This window comes from Coffea arabica, chromosome 1e, assembly GCF_036785885.1.
Source record: "Coffea arabica cultivar ET-39 chromosome 1e, Coffea Arabica ET-39 HiFi, whole genome shotgun sequence".
Lineage (NCBI taxonomy): Eukaryota > Viridiplantae > Streptophyta > Magnoliopsida > Gentianales > Rubiaceae > Coffea > Coffea arabica.
Window position 1 is genome coordinate 37,797,940 of NC_092311.1, and position 20,846 is coordinate 37,818,785.

At 33.1% G+C, this 20,846-nt stretch overlaps 1 protein-coding gene, 1 non-coding gene and 1 pseudogene across 2 annotated transcripts; 2 read left to right on the plus strand and 1 right to left on the minus strand.

Annotated features, from left to right (window-relative positions):
* The window catches only part of LOC140016893 (uncharacterized), a 174,315-nt pseudogene that overhangs the window by 71,373 nt on the left and 82,096 nt on the right, over nucleotides 1-20,846 (plus strand).
* On the minus strand, nucleotides 6,627-6,733 carry LOC113719670 (small nucleolar RNA R71). Its single transcript, XR_003454968.1, has one exon. It is a non-coding gene; the product is annotated as a small nucleolar RNA R71 (small nucleolar RNA).
* Nucleotides 11,372-14,695, plus strand: LOC140021465 (uncharacterized). Its single transcript, XM_072072309.1, has 2 exons — nucleotides 11,372-12,423; nucleotides 13,192-14,695. Exon 2 carries the CDS (start codon nucleotides 13,197-13,199, stop codon nucleotides 14,268-14,270), a length of 1,074 nt encoding a protein of 357 aa, XP_071928410.1. The 5' UTR covers nucleotides 11,372-12,423; nucleotides 13,192-13,196; the 3' UTR covers nucleotides 14,271-14,695.

A 20,846-nucleotide genomic window follows, 5' to 3' on the forward strand; every position in this document is an offset into this window, starting at 1 on the left:
CCCATGGAATAACAAACAAACCCAAGGCCCAACTCTGATACCATAACTTGGACTTTCATCTCAAAATCAATTGACGATGAGTGGAATGGTCCAACACCTTATATATATGATTGAAAATCCTTGGAATATCAGCCTAGGATATTCAACTAACATCCTTTAATGTCCAAAAAATACTTGCATACTTAACAATAGGGGTGAACAAACGGTACAAATTCGGTAATTCAGTTAGTTGAATTCAGTAAATTCGGTTATTTGACTTATAGAAATTTAAACCGCTTTCAATTTCGAATTGACTATAATCGAGTTCATTTCGCAACCGATTTCGAATTCGGAAATGGTAATGAATTTGGTTAATCGAATTCATTTAAAAAAATTGATTTTTTAAAAATTATTACTGATTTGATCCCTAAATTTATTCATAATTTAACACATTACTTATGTTCTAATCATTTTGTGGTTTAATTTAATTGACATTTATTTGATCACTTATACCTAGAATCCTTAGTCTATGATTTAAGGAACACATAAAAAGTGATTAATTTAAACTAGAATAAATCTTAGACTGTACAATGATTAGCGATAATTTATAAATTTATAATTTACAATGATTAATAATAAGTAATATTAGTTACAAACTAACAAATTACAATGATTAGTGATAAGTTATAGTAGTTACAAACTTATAATTTATTTCAAATCAAAATAAAACTTATTTACTTGCATTTGTTATTGTGAAAGTCAATACGCTAATACATTAATTTGCAACTCATATGCATTCACTTACACTGCTTAGTTGTCTTATCTATACTTAAAACCTTAAGATTAGTGAATAGAGAATATGAATTTTTATGTTAAATATGTAATGTATATTTAGAGCATGCTAATACTTGCAAGTTACAAGTTACGCATTCAAATATTAAATAATTCAAACATGAATGATGTATCAAATTACCAATATCTAAATTCTAATTACTAATTATGTTTATTATTTAATATTTAGTATTATTCATATATGGATTAATTATTATCTAATTCTAGTCATGTTACTCATGTATAAAATAAAAAGTATTATAGTTACGTTATATTGTTATGTATTACTATATATTTGTATTATTTTAGTCATATAGCAATTAACAAATACTAAAATAAAATATTGTACATTATTATATATTATTATTATTATAAGTACATGATAACACCATATACTAACAATTATTAATAGCATTTACCTATATAATATAATAATTTATTAGTAGTATATACTAATACTAAATAGCATTTATCTATATATTATATAATTTTATAAACTAATTTGGTATTCGAATGTGGCAATGCAGTACCCCATTTCATTTTACCGAATTTGAATAAGAAATTGGTTATTACCAAATTCATAATCTCATTACCTATTTCATACCATATTAGAATTCGGTGAATTCGGCACGTATCGAATTTGTACCAAATTACCAAATACCCGATTTCAAATTCTCAAATTGAATTTGAATTCGGTTATGAATTCGATATGTACCGAATTTGCTCACCCCTAATTAACAATGTGAGTGGGATATTCAATGTAAGTAGGATATTCAACTAACATCCCGAAAAATACTTGCATACCTAACAATGTGAGTGGGATATTCAATGTGAGTAGGATATTCAACTAACACCCTTTAATGTCCGAAAAATACTTGCATACCTAACAATGTGACATTACTAGAAACTCACAAAGGATTTTAGGATGGTTTCATACATCTATACACCTGGATCCCGCATTTGGCTCTGATTAGACAATTAGCCAGTTTTATGTTATCTTTTTTAAGAAAAAAAATAGGATTAAAAAAATTAACTCACATGCCTATGATTTTTTTTAACACACTTATCTTAAATTTAGGAAAATAATTTAATCTAATAAGTTATCTAGAACTATTAGTTATAAAATCTATTCCATTATGGTAGGAGCATAAATTAAGATTGTAATCCAATCTAAGTTTTAACTTAGGGAGTAACTGGTGGTAAACAATGAGCTTAGATTGCGAATTGTAAAATCCAGATGGTAAATTAGATGTTGAATTGCATATGTCTTTTATAACACGAATGTCATTCCACCTTTTTTTAAGTCATCAATCATACCATACTAACATTATCTTTTAGCCATTTAATTTAACCGAGTTGAGGATGCTTAGTTAGGGAAAAACCAGCACTCTCCTACAAGATACTGATTATAGAAATTGGCTATGAGTAGACCTGATAATTATGCCCAAAATCCAACAATCCACCCAACCCATCCACTAATTTGAGAGGTTGAGTTGGGTAAGTTGGGTATTGGGTCAATTTTGGATTGGATAATAAAAATTCATATATATTTTTGTCGATTTGGGTATTTGTGTTGGGTACCCATTACCCAACTTAAATTAAAAAAACAAATAAACAAATTAAACACAAAATGTACGATCACCCCTATAGGAGTCGATCTATTAAGTCAACGACTTTCCCAATATGTGGGGCCCCACAGATCGTATAATCAGGTGTAATCGCAGTGCATAACTTGCCTAAATCTTGACCATGCAAACAAGATCATATCCACATTTCGGCTTTTAGCAAGCAGGAATCTCATGTGGCTAAATTCTTGTAACAGCTCGATGGGATGCAACCTAATGACTATTAAATGTTGGTGTTTGTGAGTTGTGAGCACTGGGAACATGAGATCATAACGTGTCCAATTGCTACACAACACAAATCCAATGGCAGCCCAAGGTGAGATACACGCACCTTAAAGTGTGCATTGTTTAGATGTTCCTAATTTCTCCATTGTTTAAAGATACATGCACCTTTAAGCGTGATTGGAACTTTTATGAAACTAGAATTATGTCTGGAATAACTAATGCTAAATAAAGTAACAAGACTTAGAAAATTGTATATTGGTATGCCATTTTTCATGCTATGTTCAACTTGGACCAAAATTGTTGCTTCGGTCTCTTAGTTTGGACCAAAGTTATACCTAGTTTGAAAATTCTTACTTGTATAAAAAAATAATGAGTTCATCCAAATAGTGTAAACATTTAATATGTGTGTGTATTTGTGAAAGTATATTAATGTGTATTTTAGTATGTTTGTATGTGTAAAAATAACGTATTTCAAAATAACTTAAGAAGTGAGTGTGTGTTTGTATTTGTGAGTGTTTTAGTGTGTGAAAATATGTTTATTTATGTGAAATTGTGTTTATGTGTGTGAAATTTTTTTTTTGTATTTGAAAATATATTTGAGAGAGTTTATGTATCAAAATTTATTATTTACTATATTGGGTCATATTTGGGTCATGGGTTTGAGATAACCCAATATGACCCAATCCAAAATTAACCCAATCTAAAGTTCGACGGGTTGGGTGTAACTCATTTAAATAAAAACCTAATATCAACTAGCCCAACCCGCCCAATTGCTAGATATAGCTATGAGTTATTCACAAATTGGACCCTGGAAGAAATGTTTCAAACAGTTTTATTATAGCAGAGCTACGAGTCGCAATAACAAACTTGATTAATACTTAAAACTATGAAAAAAGTTTCTGGTATTTGTTTTGCATCGGCCAATTTAATTGGACACTGGAAGTGAAATCCAAATTCCAACTCCTCTAGGGTAGTTTGGAATATTATGAGCAAAAATATGCTTTTCAAATTTTTTGATCCATCCTACTCTTAACCACAACAAAAGAATGCGCCTGCCTTTGCTTGAAATTTTTTTTAATTTTATTAATAATTTGAAAAACTAAAAAGGAGGGGACATAAACTTTACCTCCAAAATACACGAATATTTTAAATAAACATAAAAGAAACAAGGACATAAATAAACAATGCTTAATTATTTAGTTACTGAACCAAAATTGGACATGTAAATAAATGAACAGCCAATGGAGAAAATCGATATCCATCTAGGCTTTCTTTCAACAATTCATATGTTGTAGCAGTATGATATTATTGTAATTTTCAGTTTCTCTTAAACAGTCAAAATAAGAAACTTGCAAATTAGTAATCTACAGGTTTGAGTGGAATCCTGATTTTTATTGCAGAAATTGTCAAAGACTTGACCATTAATGAGTTTGAATAGTGAGAAGTGATAATTTGTCAATAGAGTAAATTAACAAGGTTATAGCTTCTCTCAACTTAGAAGGGCAAATGAAGCACAAAAAAAAAAAGAAGTAATACTCAAGGAGTAGGAATTTGGGAGTAAAGTTCAGTAACAAGTAAATTTGACATGCGCCTTCCAGATGGAGTGATAAGTGAATATTTAGTGTACATTTTGTACAAGTTTGGCATGAACTTTTGTTATGTTTTAAGAAGATTAAATCCATATTTGAACTCTATTTGGTGCAAATTGCTTAAGTGTTGTTTGAGTAATCAAAACTTGTTAAATAAGTGGATTAATGCTTTAATCTGTGATATTTTGAGGGATATTGATAGATGAACTTCATGTACAAGATAAAGAAAAAACAAAGGATCATTTGGAGGATAGAATACAAAAGAAACTAGGAGCAAAATGAAGAAAAATGGAAGGAATAAAAAATCTGGAAATCGATCACACGGATCCGAGCTCGGATCTGTGTGCAACAAGGAGAGATCCGAACCTTCGTCTATACTTCTAGAGCAATGGATCCGAGGTCAGTCGATCCGAGCTCGGATCCACATGAAAAAGGCCTCAGATCGGCCATGATCCGAGCTTGGATCAATTTGCACTCCTCGGATCCATGGCTCAGATCTGCCTCTCTCTTCCGCAAGTGGCACAGTCATTTTTCTCACATTTCACACAATTTTCCAGCTATCTTGGGTGAGAGAATTCGGTGGCACATGCTTCTGCAATAAAAGGGAAGACAAAATGAGTATTGACAAGTCAAAACAATATGTCTTTTGACTTTCTTTAACAAAATCTTAGTTGTTGGAATCATGAAGGAGAAAAAGGTGCTTTCCACCACCTTTTATGCAGTAAAACAAGGAGAAGCCAGACCATACGTAGTTAGTTTTTCTTCTTGAAAACAATTTTCTCTCTAACTAGAAGTTCTAGAGTAAGCACTTGGAAATTTCACTTGTAATCATCTTGTACAAGACACAGCAGAATTTGGAGAGTTTCACCATTAATTTGCTAAGATTTTCTTTATCTTTCTTTTACTTGTACTTAATGATGTTTTACATTAATAAACTTGTGAGTTTGATTGATATATCATTCATGAGTAGCTAAATTTCTTTATCTAGGGAGTAGATGAAACTTATGGCTGAGTAATATGAATGGAATGTGATTTACACTTGTTGTATCTTGTATTAACTTGTCTATTTGTGCAGTAGTAATTACTTGTTGTTGTTTGATCACCAATAGCATGTTTATAGTTGTTATTAGTCAATGAGAATTGGTAGTAACAATGGAAAATCATGAGTAGAGGTTGAGTTGTATGTTCATGAAAATAGAGGTACACTTAAGTAGATTATCTAGCTTTCCATGAAGGAAAACAGAGTAGAACTAGTATTTCACCATGAAAATAGGGAAAACTGGACTGTTCTAAACCATTTTATCATGAGAATGGGATTTGGTAATATTGGAATGAATCCCTGGTTAAACAAGAATAATAACAAAAGGTAAATCTATTCATTTGTGTTGTTTATGCCATAAGTGAAATCTACATCCCTAGATTCAATCTTGAGTGAAATTTCTCCATTTGTATTTAGCATTTATTAAACTAGATTTGTAGATAGTAGCATTATAATCTTCTTGTTCAGATTCAATTTAAATCTAAATAACAGAGAAAATAAGAGACTAGTACTTGTTTAACTTGTTTCTTGTGGGATCGACCTGATATTTGTCCAAAACTACTAAATGACCTGTATACTTGCAGTTCAACGGGTAAAATTCGAAAATAAACTTGCATTGATATAAAAATTTCGTCAAATTTTTGGCGCTGTTATCGAAAAACGGCAATATTAGGGCCTAATCATCTCTATTAATTTAGATATTTCTATTGTTTTCATTTAAGTTGTTTATAGTTGATTTTGCATTAATTTAGTTTTTGACAATTAAAACTGCATAATTTCTCTTATTTCTATTTGTAGTGTATGCACCGAACATATCGAGAAGTTGCACCTTTCGATCCAAAAATTGAGAGGACACTACGGAGACAAATGAGGTATATACCGCATCAAGAAGAACAAGAGGTTTGGCAGCCGATAGAGAAAATTCTGATAGAGCTACCGTTTGAAGAAGAAATGGCGGAAAACGAATCAAATAGACGAGTTCTACGAGATTTTGCTTTACCGGGGACACAAGGATCTCAAACTAGTATTGCAAGGGCAACAGTAAATGTTAATAATTTTGAGATTAAACCATCACTAATTTAAATGGTTCAACAATCTCAATATGGAGGTAATGCTACCGAAGATCCAAATTCTCATTTGTCAACATTTCTTGAAATTTGTGATCCAATTAACTTTAATGGTATTAGTGATGATGCAATTAAACTTCGATTATTTCCATTTTCGCTAAGGGACAAGGCTAAGGTTTAGTTACAATTTTATCCTCCAAAAACTTTTACTACTTAGGATGAATTAGTTAAGACTTTTCTTAATAAATTCTTTCCACATGGAAAAATTGTTAAGTTTAGAATAGATATAGCTAGTTTTTCTCAACAAGAATGAGAGATATTGTACGAAACTTGAGAGCGCTATCAGGAATTGCAACGAAGATATCCTCATCATAGTTTATCAGATTGGCTAATAGTCCAAATATTTTACAATGTTCTCACCTATCTAACAAAGACGCATATAGGTGTGGCAGCGGGAGGAGCATTGTTGGGAAAGTCAGCCGAGGAAGCTTAACAATTGATTGAAGAAATGGCTGCTAATAACTATCAATGGGCCAACGAACGAGGTAATACAAGGAGAACCGCAGGTATGCTTGAGGTAGATACCTTGAATATGTTAAGTGCAAAAATAGATAATGTGGTTAAGATACTTAATAGGCATGTTAGTTCTAACTCTAATCAAGGAGTAATGGTTACATGTTGTACTACTTGCGGCGGAGATCATGATGATTCTATGTGTTCTAGCAACAAACAAGTTCAATATTTCAACAATTACTACCGTCCACCCCAAAATAATCCATACTCCAATACCGACAATTCAGGATGGCGTAATCACCCGAATTTCGGATGAAAGGATCAAGGGAACCAACAAAAACCAGTTAATCCATCGAATTTTCAACCAAAACAACCACTTCCGGAGTCCAAACCAATTTGAGAATTGGCAATTGAGAAGCTGGAAAATGTATCAAATGATAAAATTGAAAAGTTAGCCAGTGCCACTACTCAACGATTTGAAAGAATTGAAAGAAGGATGGACCAACTCACCAATATGTACAGGAATGTTGAGATCCAATTAGGGCAAATAGAAAATGCAGTTAACAATCGCAACCAAGGAGATTTACCTAACAAGACTGAGGTGAATCCAATTGAGCATGTGAAGACCATAACCCTCCGTAGTGGTAAGGAAGTAGGTGAGCCGCCTGTAATTGAAAGTGAGAAAGAATATGAAATAAGAGAAAACAAACAGTCGAGTGAGTTAGGAGAGGATAGCAAGAAAATTAAAGAGGAAGACAAGGTGGAAGAGTATGACCCACAAATTGAAGAGACAACACCAATTCCTCCACTGGTGCCATTTCCACAAAGATTGAAACTTTCGAGAAATGACAAAAAATTTGAGAAGTTTGTCAACATTTTCAAACAATTACATATTAACATTCCTTTTGTTGATGCTATTTTGCAGATTCCTTCGTACACAAAATTTCTCAAAAAGATAATGACTAAGAAAAGGAGATTGGAAAATAGCGAGACTATTGCATTAACGGAGGAATGTAGTGTCATCATACAAAATAAATTGCCACCAAAGTTGAAAGATCTAGGGAGTTTCACAGTTCTTTGCACTATTGGTAATGTAGAATTCTCTAAAGCACTATGTGACCTTGGTGCGAGTATTTCATTGATCCCTTTAACTGTGATTAGGTAATTGGGGTTGAAAGAGTTAAAACGTACTAATATTTCCTTGCAATTGGCTGACAGATCTATTAGATATCCAATGGACATATTAGAGAATGTGCTTATTAAAGTGTAGAAATTCATTATTCCTGTTGATTTTATTGTTTTAGATATGGAAGAAGATGTTAATATACCTATTATTCCTGGCAGACCATTTCTGACCACTGCAGGTATTATAATAGATGTTAAACGTGGTAAGTTCAAGTTTTAAATTGCTGAAGAGGAAGTGGAGTTTGATTTGAGTAAAGTGGAGAAGTATCCCTCTTTTACCGACTATGTTTATTCTGTTGACATATGTAATGAACTGACATTAAAGATGAGTTCAGTTAATCTTGATGATGATTCTCTTGAATTTTGTCTTAATAGTGTAGGTTTACAAGAGGAACAAGTTGAAGAAATGATTGAACTTTTGCAGGCACAGGTTCCTTACAAAAGGAGCAATGCGTAGGAAGAGTTAGGGTTGAGCAAAAGGCTACCTCCACCATCGTGTGAGCAAGCTCCACAGGTTGAGCCTAAACCACTTCCTAGATACCTCAAATATGCATTTTCTGGAGAAAAGAAGACAATGCCGGTGATTGTCAATACTGCACTAGATGAGGAATAACTAGGAAAGCTCTTACGTGTTTTGAGAAAACATTTAAAGGCTATAGGATGGCCGATTTCTGATATCAAGAGAATTAGTCCAACTATTTGTATGCACCGGATTTTGTTAGAAGAAAATTCTAAACTGGTGGTTAAAACTCAAAGAAAGTTAAATCCAAACATGAAAGAAGTGGTAAGAGTACAAATCCTTAAATGGCTGGATGCAGGTATAATCTTTTCAATTTCTGATAGTGTTTGGATTTCTCCTATTCATGTAGTGCCAAAGAAAGGGGAATAACCATAGTACGTGGTAAAAATGATGAAATGATTCCCTTTAGAGTTGTGGTTGGGTAGCGAGTCTGTATTGATTATAAAAAACTGAATGCAACCACTAGAAGGATCATTTCCCTCTTCTTTTTCTTGATCAAATAGCAGAAAGATTGGTTGGATATGAATTTTATTGTTTCTTGGATGATTTTTCAACATACAATCAAATAGTCATTGCACCGGAAGATTAAGAGAAAATCACATTCACTTGTCCTTACAGCACTTTTGCATTTCGAAAAATGCCTTTTGGACTATGCAATGCACTGGCCACTTTCCAACATTGCATGATGACAATTTTCTCTGATTTTAATGAGAAAATCATGAAAATCTTCATAGATGACTTTTTTGTATTTGGATCTACATATGATTATTGTCTTAACAATTTAGATCTAATTTTGCTGAGATGTGAAGAAACAAACCTTGTACTCAATTGAAAAAAATGTCACTTCATGGCTTGTGAGGGTATTGTTCTATGGCACAAAATTTCTTCACAAGATATTGAGGTAGATCAAGCCAAGATAGAGGTTATTGAGAGAATGCCTCCACCTACCAATGTGAAAAGTATTTGAAGGTTTCTTGGACACGTGGGATTTTATCGGCGGTTTATTAAGGATTTCTCCAAATTGCTAAATCTTCATGTGAATTACTTGCAAAAAATGTTCCTTTTCACTTTAATGATGAGTGTTTATTTGCTTTTAATAGGTTGAAGAAGGAACTTGTCTCCGCACCAATAATAGTATCACCGGATTAGAGCTTGCCATTCGAATTGATGTGTGATGCGAGTGATTTTGCGGTTGGAACTGTTCTTGGGCAAAAGCATGATAAGCGACTTCACGTCATTTATTATGCAAGTAAAATGCTAAATGAAACTCAAGTCAATTATGCAACAACAGAGAAGGAGTTGCTAGCAGCGATATTTGCATTCGATAAGTTTAGATCGTATTTAGTAGGATCTAAAGTCATTATTTATACCGACCATGCAACACTCAAATATCTCTTAAATAAGAAAGATGCAAAACCTGTACCAATTTGATGGATTTTATTATTGCAGGAATTTGATTTGGAGATCAAAGATAAAAAAGGATCCAAGAACTTAGTCGCTAATCATCTTTTTAGACTGGAAAACATGCCTCAAGGAGACCATTCATCTATTAAAGAAGAATTTTCAGATGAGTTTTTAATAGCAATTCAAAAGTCATTATGGTATGCTGATTTAGTTAATTTTATAGTTAGTGGAGTGATACCAAGTGATTTGAATTCCCACCAAAGAAAAAAAATTCTTAAATAATGCTAAACATTATTTTTGGGAAGAACCGCTCTTTTATAAATATTGTGGAGATAGAATAATTAGAAAATGTGTTTCGGAAGAAGAGGTACACAGTATTTTAATGCATTGTCATACCCTTGAAACGGGAGGTCATTTTAGTACAATTAAAACTGTAGCAAAGATATGGCAATCAGGATTTTATTGGCCTAATATGTACCGAGATGCTAGAAATTGGGTTAAAAGTCGTGATCAATGCCAAAGAACCGGTAATATCTCAAGAAAGAATGAAATGCCTCTAACTATATATTTGAAAATTGAGCTATTTGATATTTGGGGCATTGATTTTATGGGGCCATTTTCTAACTCATTTAATAATAAGTACATTCTTTTAGCAGTCGATTATGTCTCTAAATGGGTGGAGGCCATTCCTTCACAAACTAATGATGTTAAGGTTGTACTTAAATTTCTTAAACGGAACATATTTTGTAGGTTTGGAGTCCCAAAGAAAATTATAAGCGATGAAGGTAAGCTTTTTTGCAATAAAACTATTGACACTTTGTTGTTTAAATATGGATGTAGGCATAAAAAGTTACTTCCCTATCATACTCAAGCCAATGGCCAAGTAGAATTGGCCAACCGGGAGATTAAAATCATCTTAGAAAAATGTCAATTGATCGAGAAAGGATTGGTAAAATAAGTTCAAAGATGCTTTGTGAGCTTATAGAATGGCATTTAAAACGCCGTTGGAAATGTTTCCATATAAGCTTGTTTATAGGAAAGCGTGTCATTTACTTGTAAAAATGAAACATAAAGGCTATTAATTTTGATTTTAAATCTGCAGGTGAAAAGAGAATACTCGAGTTAAACGAATTGGAAGAATTGTGGTTAACTTCATATGAGAATGCCAAGATTTACAAAGAAGAAGTGAAATTTTGGCATGATAAACATATTCTTCCTAAGTATTTTGAAGATGGGCAAAAGGTGTTATTGTTTAACTCAAGACTTAAATTGTTCCCTGGTAAACTTAAGTCTCGATGGTTCGAACCATTTGAAGTAGTTCGCACATTTCCTTACAAAGCGGTAGAAATAAAGGGAAAAAATGGTGCCCCATTCAAAGTGAATGGTCAAAAATTGAAACCCTATTTGGCCAGAGAAAGGGTTCCTAAAGAAGTGATTTACTTCTTAGGAAACACAATGGAAAGTTAAAGAAGTTGTAGGAGAGTCCAGTTTAACGATTTTAAACAAAACATTTGTTGGGAGGCAATCCAATAATAATATTGTAGTTGTGTGTTTTTATGTTTCTTAAATTTTGGTGTTATTTGATTGACTAATTATATGTATTTCATTTGTTGGAGGTGCTGGAATTTCAACATCCATTTTGGAGGTGCACTTGAAGAACAATAGTAAAAAGAGAAGTTTTCTTACCAGATTCTGTTTTACGTGTTTAAAAAGATTCTGTTTTGATGGAACAATAGTAAAATGGAATTCGGTTTGCACATCAGATTCTTACCAGATTCTTAGTTTTCTACCCCTTAGGGAGTCCTCTTAGTGTAAAAGTGCCAAAATGATCAACGAACCTTACCCCTCGATTTGCAATTTAGATATGTTTGATGTGTTTTGAGAGGTTGGATTTAGTATTTAGAGTATATTACACTTGCGTGAGGTGTTGAAAGTGCTAAAAAGTTCATCATAAGTGTAATTTGAAATTTGCCAAAAAAAGGGGTAGAAATTGAAAAAAATTGCAGTTTCTGCAATTAATGCAGAAACGAACAGATCCAAGGGCTCGTCTGTTCTTCTGGCAAGGTAGATTCGAGACCATCAGATTCGAGCCCTGATCAAATAGATTCGAGCTCGGATCGATTCGCGGATATAGCAGAACCGAAGCCTCGGTTCTGCCATTTTTTAGATTTCTTCTCTTCTTCCTCACCGAAACCCTACCCTCCTTTCATCAATCTTCCATATCATTCGTTCATCTTCCAATCTTTCACCTCAAAAACATCCCCAAGCCTCTTGTGATCATAAACCCTCAACAATTTCGCATCAACAACATCAATTTAGGGGATTTTGATCATTGAAATAGAAAAAGGGCCGAACTGAATTCTTGCAAATTTGAGCCACATTTGGACTGTTTTCTTCTTCATTTTTGCAGCATTAGCTTCCTTTAGCATCACTCTACACATTTAAGGTAAGAATTCTCAACTCTATTAGATATTTTACAATTCCCAATTATTATTTTTTTCATTTTTGGCATATTGAGGTAAATGCATATATGTTGAGATATCTTTGTATGATTGTACTAAATTGTGTTAATATATGTCATTAGAACTATTTGTGTGCTTAGAATTGAGGGAGTTGCTACTATAGTGATATTTTTGAATATTTTTTTCTCAATTACTAAATTTAAGCACATTGAACCTTTTGCTTGCAATTTTTTTTTGAAATAATTGCACTTATTTGGAAGAAATGGAGCTCAGTTGTAAGTAATTTGGTGATAATGTGTATTTAGTAAAATGGAGTATTATCTATTTCATTGAAAATTTTGCTAGACATTGAGAATTATTTAAATTAAGGATGTTTTTAGTAATGCATATGGTGATGTTGCTTTAAAATGATGTTAAGGTTTAAATTTGTAGCACATTGTCTTTGATAGTCCATTTTACTTTGAGATGTGATTCTATTCTTGCAAATGACTTTAAATCTCAAGCATTTGGATTTATCATGTGTGTAGTGATATCCTTATTGCAAATAAACATTTTAAATCTTAAAAGTGGATTTGAGAAAGTGTTAAGAAGATTATTTGCTTGTAATTGTGATTGTTGGCAGGGAGTTTTATCCTTTTTCAAGGGGAAACTCTGCCGAAATTTTCTCAAATCCCTTTTTAACATTGTTCGATGTGTATTTTCAAGGGATTTAGAATTCTTCTAATGTCCATTTGATCTTGTTTTTGAAATAGGCACCATGGTTTACACAAGACGGGCTCGTGTTCGCACTCCTTCATCTTCTTCAAGTGAAGAACGTACTCCTTCGGTACCTGAGGAGTCCCTTTCCCCCGTCGAAGAATCTCCCTTATCCGAGTCACCGCCTCGCTCACGACGAAAAAAAGCATCTACTAGCCATGAGGAGCCACCTTTGGACTATGATACCACGCGATTCATTTCGCTCGAAAACCAAAAGTGGTATAAAACCAGATTGGACAAGGAGATCATAATTGAGAAGCAATTGACACCTGAGGTGGACGATCATTACAAGGTGTCCACAGCCTTTGGTCAACTCGGATGGGCCAATATTCTGAAGTTGTCTCGGCATTACTACCCCAATTTGGTTCGAGAATTTTATGCTAATGTGGAGGACAAGCAGATCCACAGTGGGAATCTCATTGTCTCTTGGGTTCGGGGAAAGAGAGTGGCCATCACCCGGGAGACAATCGCTCGATTTGTCAAACTCAAGGACGAGGGAGCGGATGTTAAATGGACCAAGAAATTTAAGGCACGTGATCCATGGCAAGTGAGGGAAGCCGTATCACGTCTTAAGGGTCAATACCGTGAACGAGAAAGTTCGAAGAAGCTCCTCGTTTATGCCGATTCATTTAAGCTTAGGTACCACCCTATTTTCTATCTCTTTACCTTTAATGTGGTACCTAAGAGGAGTGGTAAAAAGGAAGTCCGAAATAACGACTTATACTTTTTGGATAAGATGATGAATGGAATAGGTAGGCAGTTGACAGGAATTCCTCTTGGCAGCATCATTATTAGCTATATGCGTACCACAGCTCACATGAGGGCCGGCGAAACCTATTTTGGATTTCCTCGTCTTCTGTCCCTTCTTTTTGAGAAGCTCGAGGTTCCTCTTGGAGCCGAGCGAGCCATTGTCACTAAGGCTGCCGATGAAGTCAATGTTTCGTTACTCAAGTCCTTGGGTATTCCAACGGACTTTGGCGCTCCTTTGGTTCGCGACACTGGTGAAGCTTCTTCGCTCAACCTCCCCCTCATCCTACACCACAATCGAAAGCTCAAGAAATGGAGGCACAGCTGACTCCACTTACTCCCATTCCACCCCCTCCCTCTAGGTCTCAGTGGCAAGAGGTTCTCAATGCCATCTGCTGTATGGAGACCAGAGTTATGGAGCGAATTGACCAACAGGAGCGAGTCCTCACACAGCGGTTGGAGAGACATGATCGGTGCCTTTGGGCATTGGAAGACCATTTCCACATTTGCCGTTCCCCTTCTCCGATTCCTACCACTGAGGAGGGTCACATTGGTACATTCCAGGGGCCGCAAGGTGCTGTTGAGAGCATTGATCCTGATTCTACACCGCCTTGATGAAGATCCCTCTCATGATGTTTCTTTTGTTGTGAACATAACAGCTTTCAAGTCTTTTGTTTTTCTTGCTTTTCTTATGTTTAAAACTCGAAGTTTTCATCTCTTTTGTTAATCTTACGCTACTTATGTTTCACCTTATCCCTTTTTTCAGTTTGAACAGAATTGAGTTGTTCGTGATGTTAGTGGTTTCAAATTGCATCACCACTTTTTTATAGGGGAGTACTAGTTTCTTTTTCCTTCTTTCTCAATGAGGACATTGAGAATTTTAAATGTGGGGGAGGGTATTTTGTGTTTTGATTACCTTATGCCTTGATTGTGTCGTGAAGTGCATGTTTTCAGTTCATTGTGGTTTAGAAATGTTGGAATTATATGTTGAAATATTGACATGTGGATAATTTTCTTGAAATTGAGAATGTTGACAGGGAGTTTTGTCCACTTATAAGGGGAAACTCTGTCAAAATTTTTCAAATATTTCATTATAGCCAAAATATCTCAAATATTTGCACTTTCATGGGCCAAATTGTTCCAACCTGGAGTGTCTAATTCTTCCAAATTGTTGAAATGTTATATGTATTTTGGGAAGATTTAATCCTCAGTTAACTTGGAATTGGTTATTTTGCAATTAGAATTTTTGCATTTTAGAAAATATATCCGGTTAAGTAAGGAAAATTATGCCTATAATTTTACATATTTAATAAGATTTCTCCTTTTTGCTTAATTTTATAAGTAAGTGATTGATCTAGTCAATAAAAAGCCATACTCTTCCTTTAATTATTCTTATACATTTTCAATGAGGGAATATCTAGTTATTGTTTGATTGTTAAAATATATATATATAATATATAAATAAATAGAAAAATAAAATATATATATATTTGTTCTATTCCAATAATTCTTGTGCCGAGTAACCGGAGGTTGGCATCTACAAATGTCGATTTTCGCTTCAAAAGGTATTTGAATTAAGAGTATGCATAGAAATTTGAATAAGTGAAATGTTGAGTAACCGGAGATTTTCACCTAAAAGTGTCGATTGTGGCGTCAAAAGGCATTTTCACTATTTAAGTAAAATCAAATAAAAATAAGTCTCTCTTAGTTGTAAAATTTTGAAAAAAAGATGATTATAGGAGGAGGAAGGCTATAAATTGACTATGTAAGTTGCTTATTTGTGAATTAGATTAGGATGAGAGATTAAGTTAAATTTGTTAAAATTAGGGCATAATAATCTTTGCTTTACTTGATATTATGAGTATTTAATGCAATTTAAACAATGGCATAATGATTGATTTCCAAGTCATAAGGAATTAAATTGGACAAAAAGTACATGTATTGTTTCACCTTTTTGAATCATTGAAGCTGATTATAAGTGAATTGCTTGAGGACAAACAATGATTCAAGTGTGGGGGAATTTGATAAGTGAATATTTAACGTACAATTTGTACAAGTTTGGCATGAACTTGTGTAATGTTTTAAGAAGATTAAAGCCATATTTGAACTCTTTTTGGTGCAAATTGCTTAAGTGTTGTTTGAATAATCAAAATTTGTTAAATGAGTGGATTAATACTTTAATCTGTGATATTTTGAAGGATATTGATAGATGAACTTCATGTACGAGATAAAGAAAAAGCAAAGGATCATTTGGAGGATAAAGTACAAAAGAAACTAGGAGCAAAAATGAAGAAAAAAGGAAGGAATAAAAATCTGAAAATTGATCACACGGATCCGAGCTCGAATCTGTGTACAACAAGGAGAGATCCGAGCCCTCGTCTGTACTTCTGGAGCAATGGATCTGAGGTCAGTCGATCTAAACTCGGATCCACATGATAAAGGCCTCGGATCGGCCATGATCCGAGCTCGGATCGATTTGCACCCCTCGGATCCATGGCTCGAATCTGCCTCTCTCTTCTACAAGTGGCACAGCTATTTTTCTCACTTTTCACACAACTTTCCAGCTATCTTGGGTGAGAGAATTCGAGGGCACATGCTACTGCAACAAAAGGGAAGATAAAATGAGTATTGACGAGTCAAAACAACATGTCTTTTGACTTTCTTTAACAAAATCTTAGTTGTTGGAATCATGAAGGAGAAAAAGGTGCTTTCCACCACCTTTTATGCAGTGAAACAAGGAGAAGCCAGGAGGACCATACGTAGTTAGTTTTTCTTCTTGAAAACAATTTTCTCTCTAGCTAGAAGTTCTAGAGGAAGCACTTGGAGATTTCACTTGTAATCATCTTGTACAAGACATAATTTGGAGGGTTTCACCATTAATTGGCTAAGCTTTTCTTTATCTTTCTTGCACTTGTACTTAATGATGTTTTACATTAATAAACTTGTGAGTTTGATTGATATATTATTCATAAGTAACTAAATTTCTTTATCTAGGGAGTAGATGAAACTTATGGCTTAATGATATGAATGAATGTGATTTACACTTGTTGTATCTTGTATTAACTTGTCTATTTGTGCAGTAGTAATTACTTGTTGTTGTTTGATCACCAATAGCATGTTTATAGTTGTTATTAGTCAATGAGAATTGGTAGTAACAATGGAAAATCATTAGTAGAGCTTGAGTTGTATGTTCATGAAAATAGAGGTACACTTAAGTAGATTATCTAGCATTTCATGGAGGAAAACAGAGTAGAACTAGTATTTCACCATGGAAATAGGGAAAACTGGACTGCTCTAGGCCATTTTATCATGAGAATAAGATTTGGTAATATTGGAAATGAATCCCTGGTTAAACAAGAATAATAACAAGAGGTAAATCTATTCATTTGTGTTGTTTATGCCATAAGTGAAATCTATATCCCTAGATTCAATCTTGAGTGAAATTTATCCATTTGTATTTAGCATTTATTAAACTGAATTTGTAGACAGTAGCATTATAATCTTCTTGTTCAGATTCATTTTAAGTCTAAATAATAGAGAAAATAAGGGTTTAGTACTTGTTTAACTTACTCCTTGTGGGATCGACCTGATATTTGTCCAAAACTACTAAGTGACATGTATACTTGCAGTTCAAAGGGTAAAATTCGGAAATAAACTTGCATTGATATAAAAATCCCGTCATGGAGAAAATAGAGGACAAAAAGAGAGGGCACGTGCGAAAGGAGTGTTAATTTTTCTAATTACTAAAGATGTGTTTGACATAATTGAAAAATAAATATATTAAATTACTAATTTATTAAGTACTGAATCTAATATAATTCATTATCTGAATTTGAACACTGAATACAGTATACCTATTCATAATTATAGATAACTGAATATTGAATTTCACATATTTTATAAATTTGTCCTTACGGTGATTTATTCATTAATGTTGTTACTATAGCATTATATTTCATTACTAATATACATGAGTTAATTTCATCAAAAATAAGATATTAAAATAAATGAACCATAGAAAAAAAAATAAAATGCACATTATAACAAGGTTATCTGAGAAAAACAAAATTTAGCACAATTTTCTATACTTCCTTTTGCTCCTTTGTTAACATATCCTTTCCCGGTGCTTCGTGTGATATTTGTAGACAAAATGTCTCTTTAATCCTCTGAACCATGTGGTAGATATATAATTTTGGCATGTGTAAATATTGTTGTTAGATGGACAAAACAAGAACCATTTCAACGACTAAATACTTGAAATTTATTACCAAAAGTTTGAATATTTCCTACTTCTACTAAGGGTCTGTTTGGTTGGAAGTAAAATGTTTTCCTTGGGAAAATATTTTCCGTGGAAGTAATTTTCCATGAAAATCATTTCCCTTTCATCATTTTCAGGTGTTTGGTTAGCTTATTGAAAATATTTTCTTACTTCATTTTTCTGGTGTTTGTTTAACTTTTGAAATATTTTCACTTTTATCTCTATCTTTACTTTCTACACATTATAACTACATACTTCTTCCCATGCAAAATAAGAAAATTTATCTCATTGTTTAACTTTAAAAAATCTTGAAGAAATGTATATATGAATAAAAAATATCTCCTTAAGCAATAAACAAATTGCTGACCATTTAGTGTCAAATATCAATCACATGCAATGCTTATTGTGACATATATCTTGCACTCTCACTGCTGAAAGTGTCTCTAGAAAAGAATGTTCCTATTATACATAATTAATTACTAGTATAGGATGAGCAGGACGAGATTTTTTTTTTATTTTGAATATATTAGGGGGAGGGTTGGGTGGTACGGGGGAGGGAGTGTAAGGAAGAGATCTTGGGTTCGAGTCCTCCTGTTTACACAAAAAAAAAAAAAAGAACATACTACAAGATGTTTTCAGTTAGTTTGGAACATACTACAGGTGGGATGCATGCATTTCGGAAAACAACTTCAGTAAGTTTGGAAGGGAAGTTGTTTTCCATAAGATGAATGAAAATATTTTACATAGGAAAATGTTTTCAGTAACTTTTGTGCAACCAAACACGGGAAATTAGGAAAATATTTTCCTGGAAAACATTTTCACCCGAAACAAACGGACCCTAAAAGTAGTAATATAATATTACAGACAATCACACCTTAGCTATCAGGAATAAACAAATAGACACATACATGCATAAGCACATATACATATATGTGTGTGTCATTGTGGCACCTTATAGTTTGAAAAGATAATCCAAAAATGTGTTAAAAGAATTTTTGAAATTTTTTTTCCAAAATGTCAAAGTGAAACAATTGAATCGACAAGGATGGTTATCATTGTTTTTGCTTTCAGATATTGTTGTAGCATTATGGGTAAATATATGTGTAGATACACATATACATAAATACACACATACACACACATACATACATACATACATACATCCATATATATGTGTGTGTGTACACATGCACATAAAAATAGGATGGGAAAATATGTTTGAAATTTTTTAAAATTGTGTTTACTGATAAGTGACTAATTTACGCTATATTTGAATGATATTTTATACTATTTTTAGTCACTTTGGCTATATTATAGAAAGAAAATGGATCATTTTGGCTGTAATTGGTGTAAAATGCTCTTAAGTGATTAAATGAGGTTTATGTCACTTTTTACTTGCATTATGTCCATAATTTGTATAGGAGTTGGAAATATACTTCATTTGCATGAAAAGGAAGTTGACAGCTTTGACACATCTGCATATTTTGGCTATAACTTGAGCTACAATGATCGGATTGAGATGATACTTGAACCATTTTGAAGATAAGAGATAGATCTACAAATCTTAAGAAGATATCAAAATCCAGTTTGAAGGTTTTCTAGGTCAAAAAGCCAAATTATAGTAGCTAATTTCTATTGGTCGAAGCTGAAATAAGGCATTGAGTAGTGAAGGGTATTTCAATCATTTCTCAGCCTACACAAATCCAAATGAGGTGATTCTTGATACATTGGAAAGCTAACTCAAAGGGCTATAAGTTTTTTGTTTCGGTCAAGAGTTAATTCAACTTCTATCATCAAGAAAAGTTCAGTTGAAGTTGATGCAAAATTGGAATGTCTTGAAGACTGTACATAAATTGCAAAGAAAAGCAGGGAGCAATCCAGCCAATAATCCGGCAGGATGCTGGTCAGAAATGGCTGCTCTCCACTTGTATAACTTGTTTCCTCCTCGAATAATTCATAACTATTGATGGACGTGTGACAACCACTTTGCAGCTATAAAAGTGATCTTTGAAGACTCATTTCTTGACTAAATTCATCTATATATAGCCATGGACTTGCAAAATTCAAGAGAGCTTGGAGAGTGCAAGAAATACCACAAAAATGTAGTTCTTACATTTTCTTAGTGTTAGGTTAGTATAGTATAGAATAGTTTAACTAGTAGTTCATCCTTCTTATTTATTAGATAGGCAAAGATGAAGAAGGAGATGAAGATGGAAGAGATGAACTCATGTGACAAGGGTTTCTATTTCCTTCCTAACTCTTTATCTTTTGTACTTGATTCTAAGTTTAGTTAATATACAAGTTATGGATTTATATGTTATTATGTGTTTCTAAAGTTTATGCCTTGGGTTTGGTTGAACTTTCTATGATTGTTAGTTTTTATTATTTGGCTATTTCACGCTATTATTTTGAGCAAGTTATTTAGCACTTTAGCTCTTTAAATCATGATTAACTTGGTACCATTAATTGTGATTATCTAAGGTGTTATTTTTTCAATGAAAATTGAGATTTAATACTAGTTCAAGAAGTGCTAAACCTAGGGAGTACACTCACGAGAGTAGAGGTGCATCTATATGGTTTTAGTAATTTATTTCATGTAATTTTATAGAAAAAATGATTCATAACCACAAGAGTAGATATGGATTA

What these genes read in the sequence shown, in the direction of transcription:
- LOC140021465 (XM_072072309.1), top strand. Translation starts at nt 13,197, where the DNA reads ATGGTTTACACAAGACGGGCTCGTGTTCGCACTCCTTCATCTTCTTCA.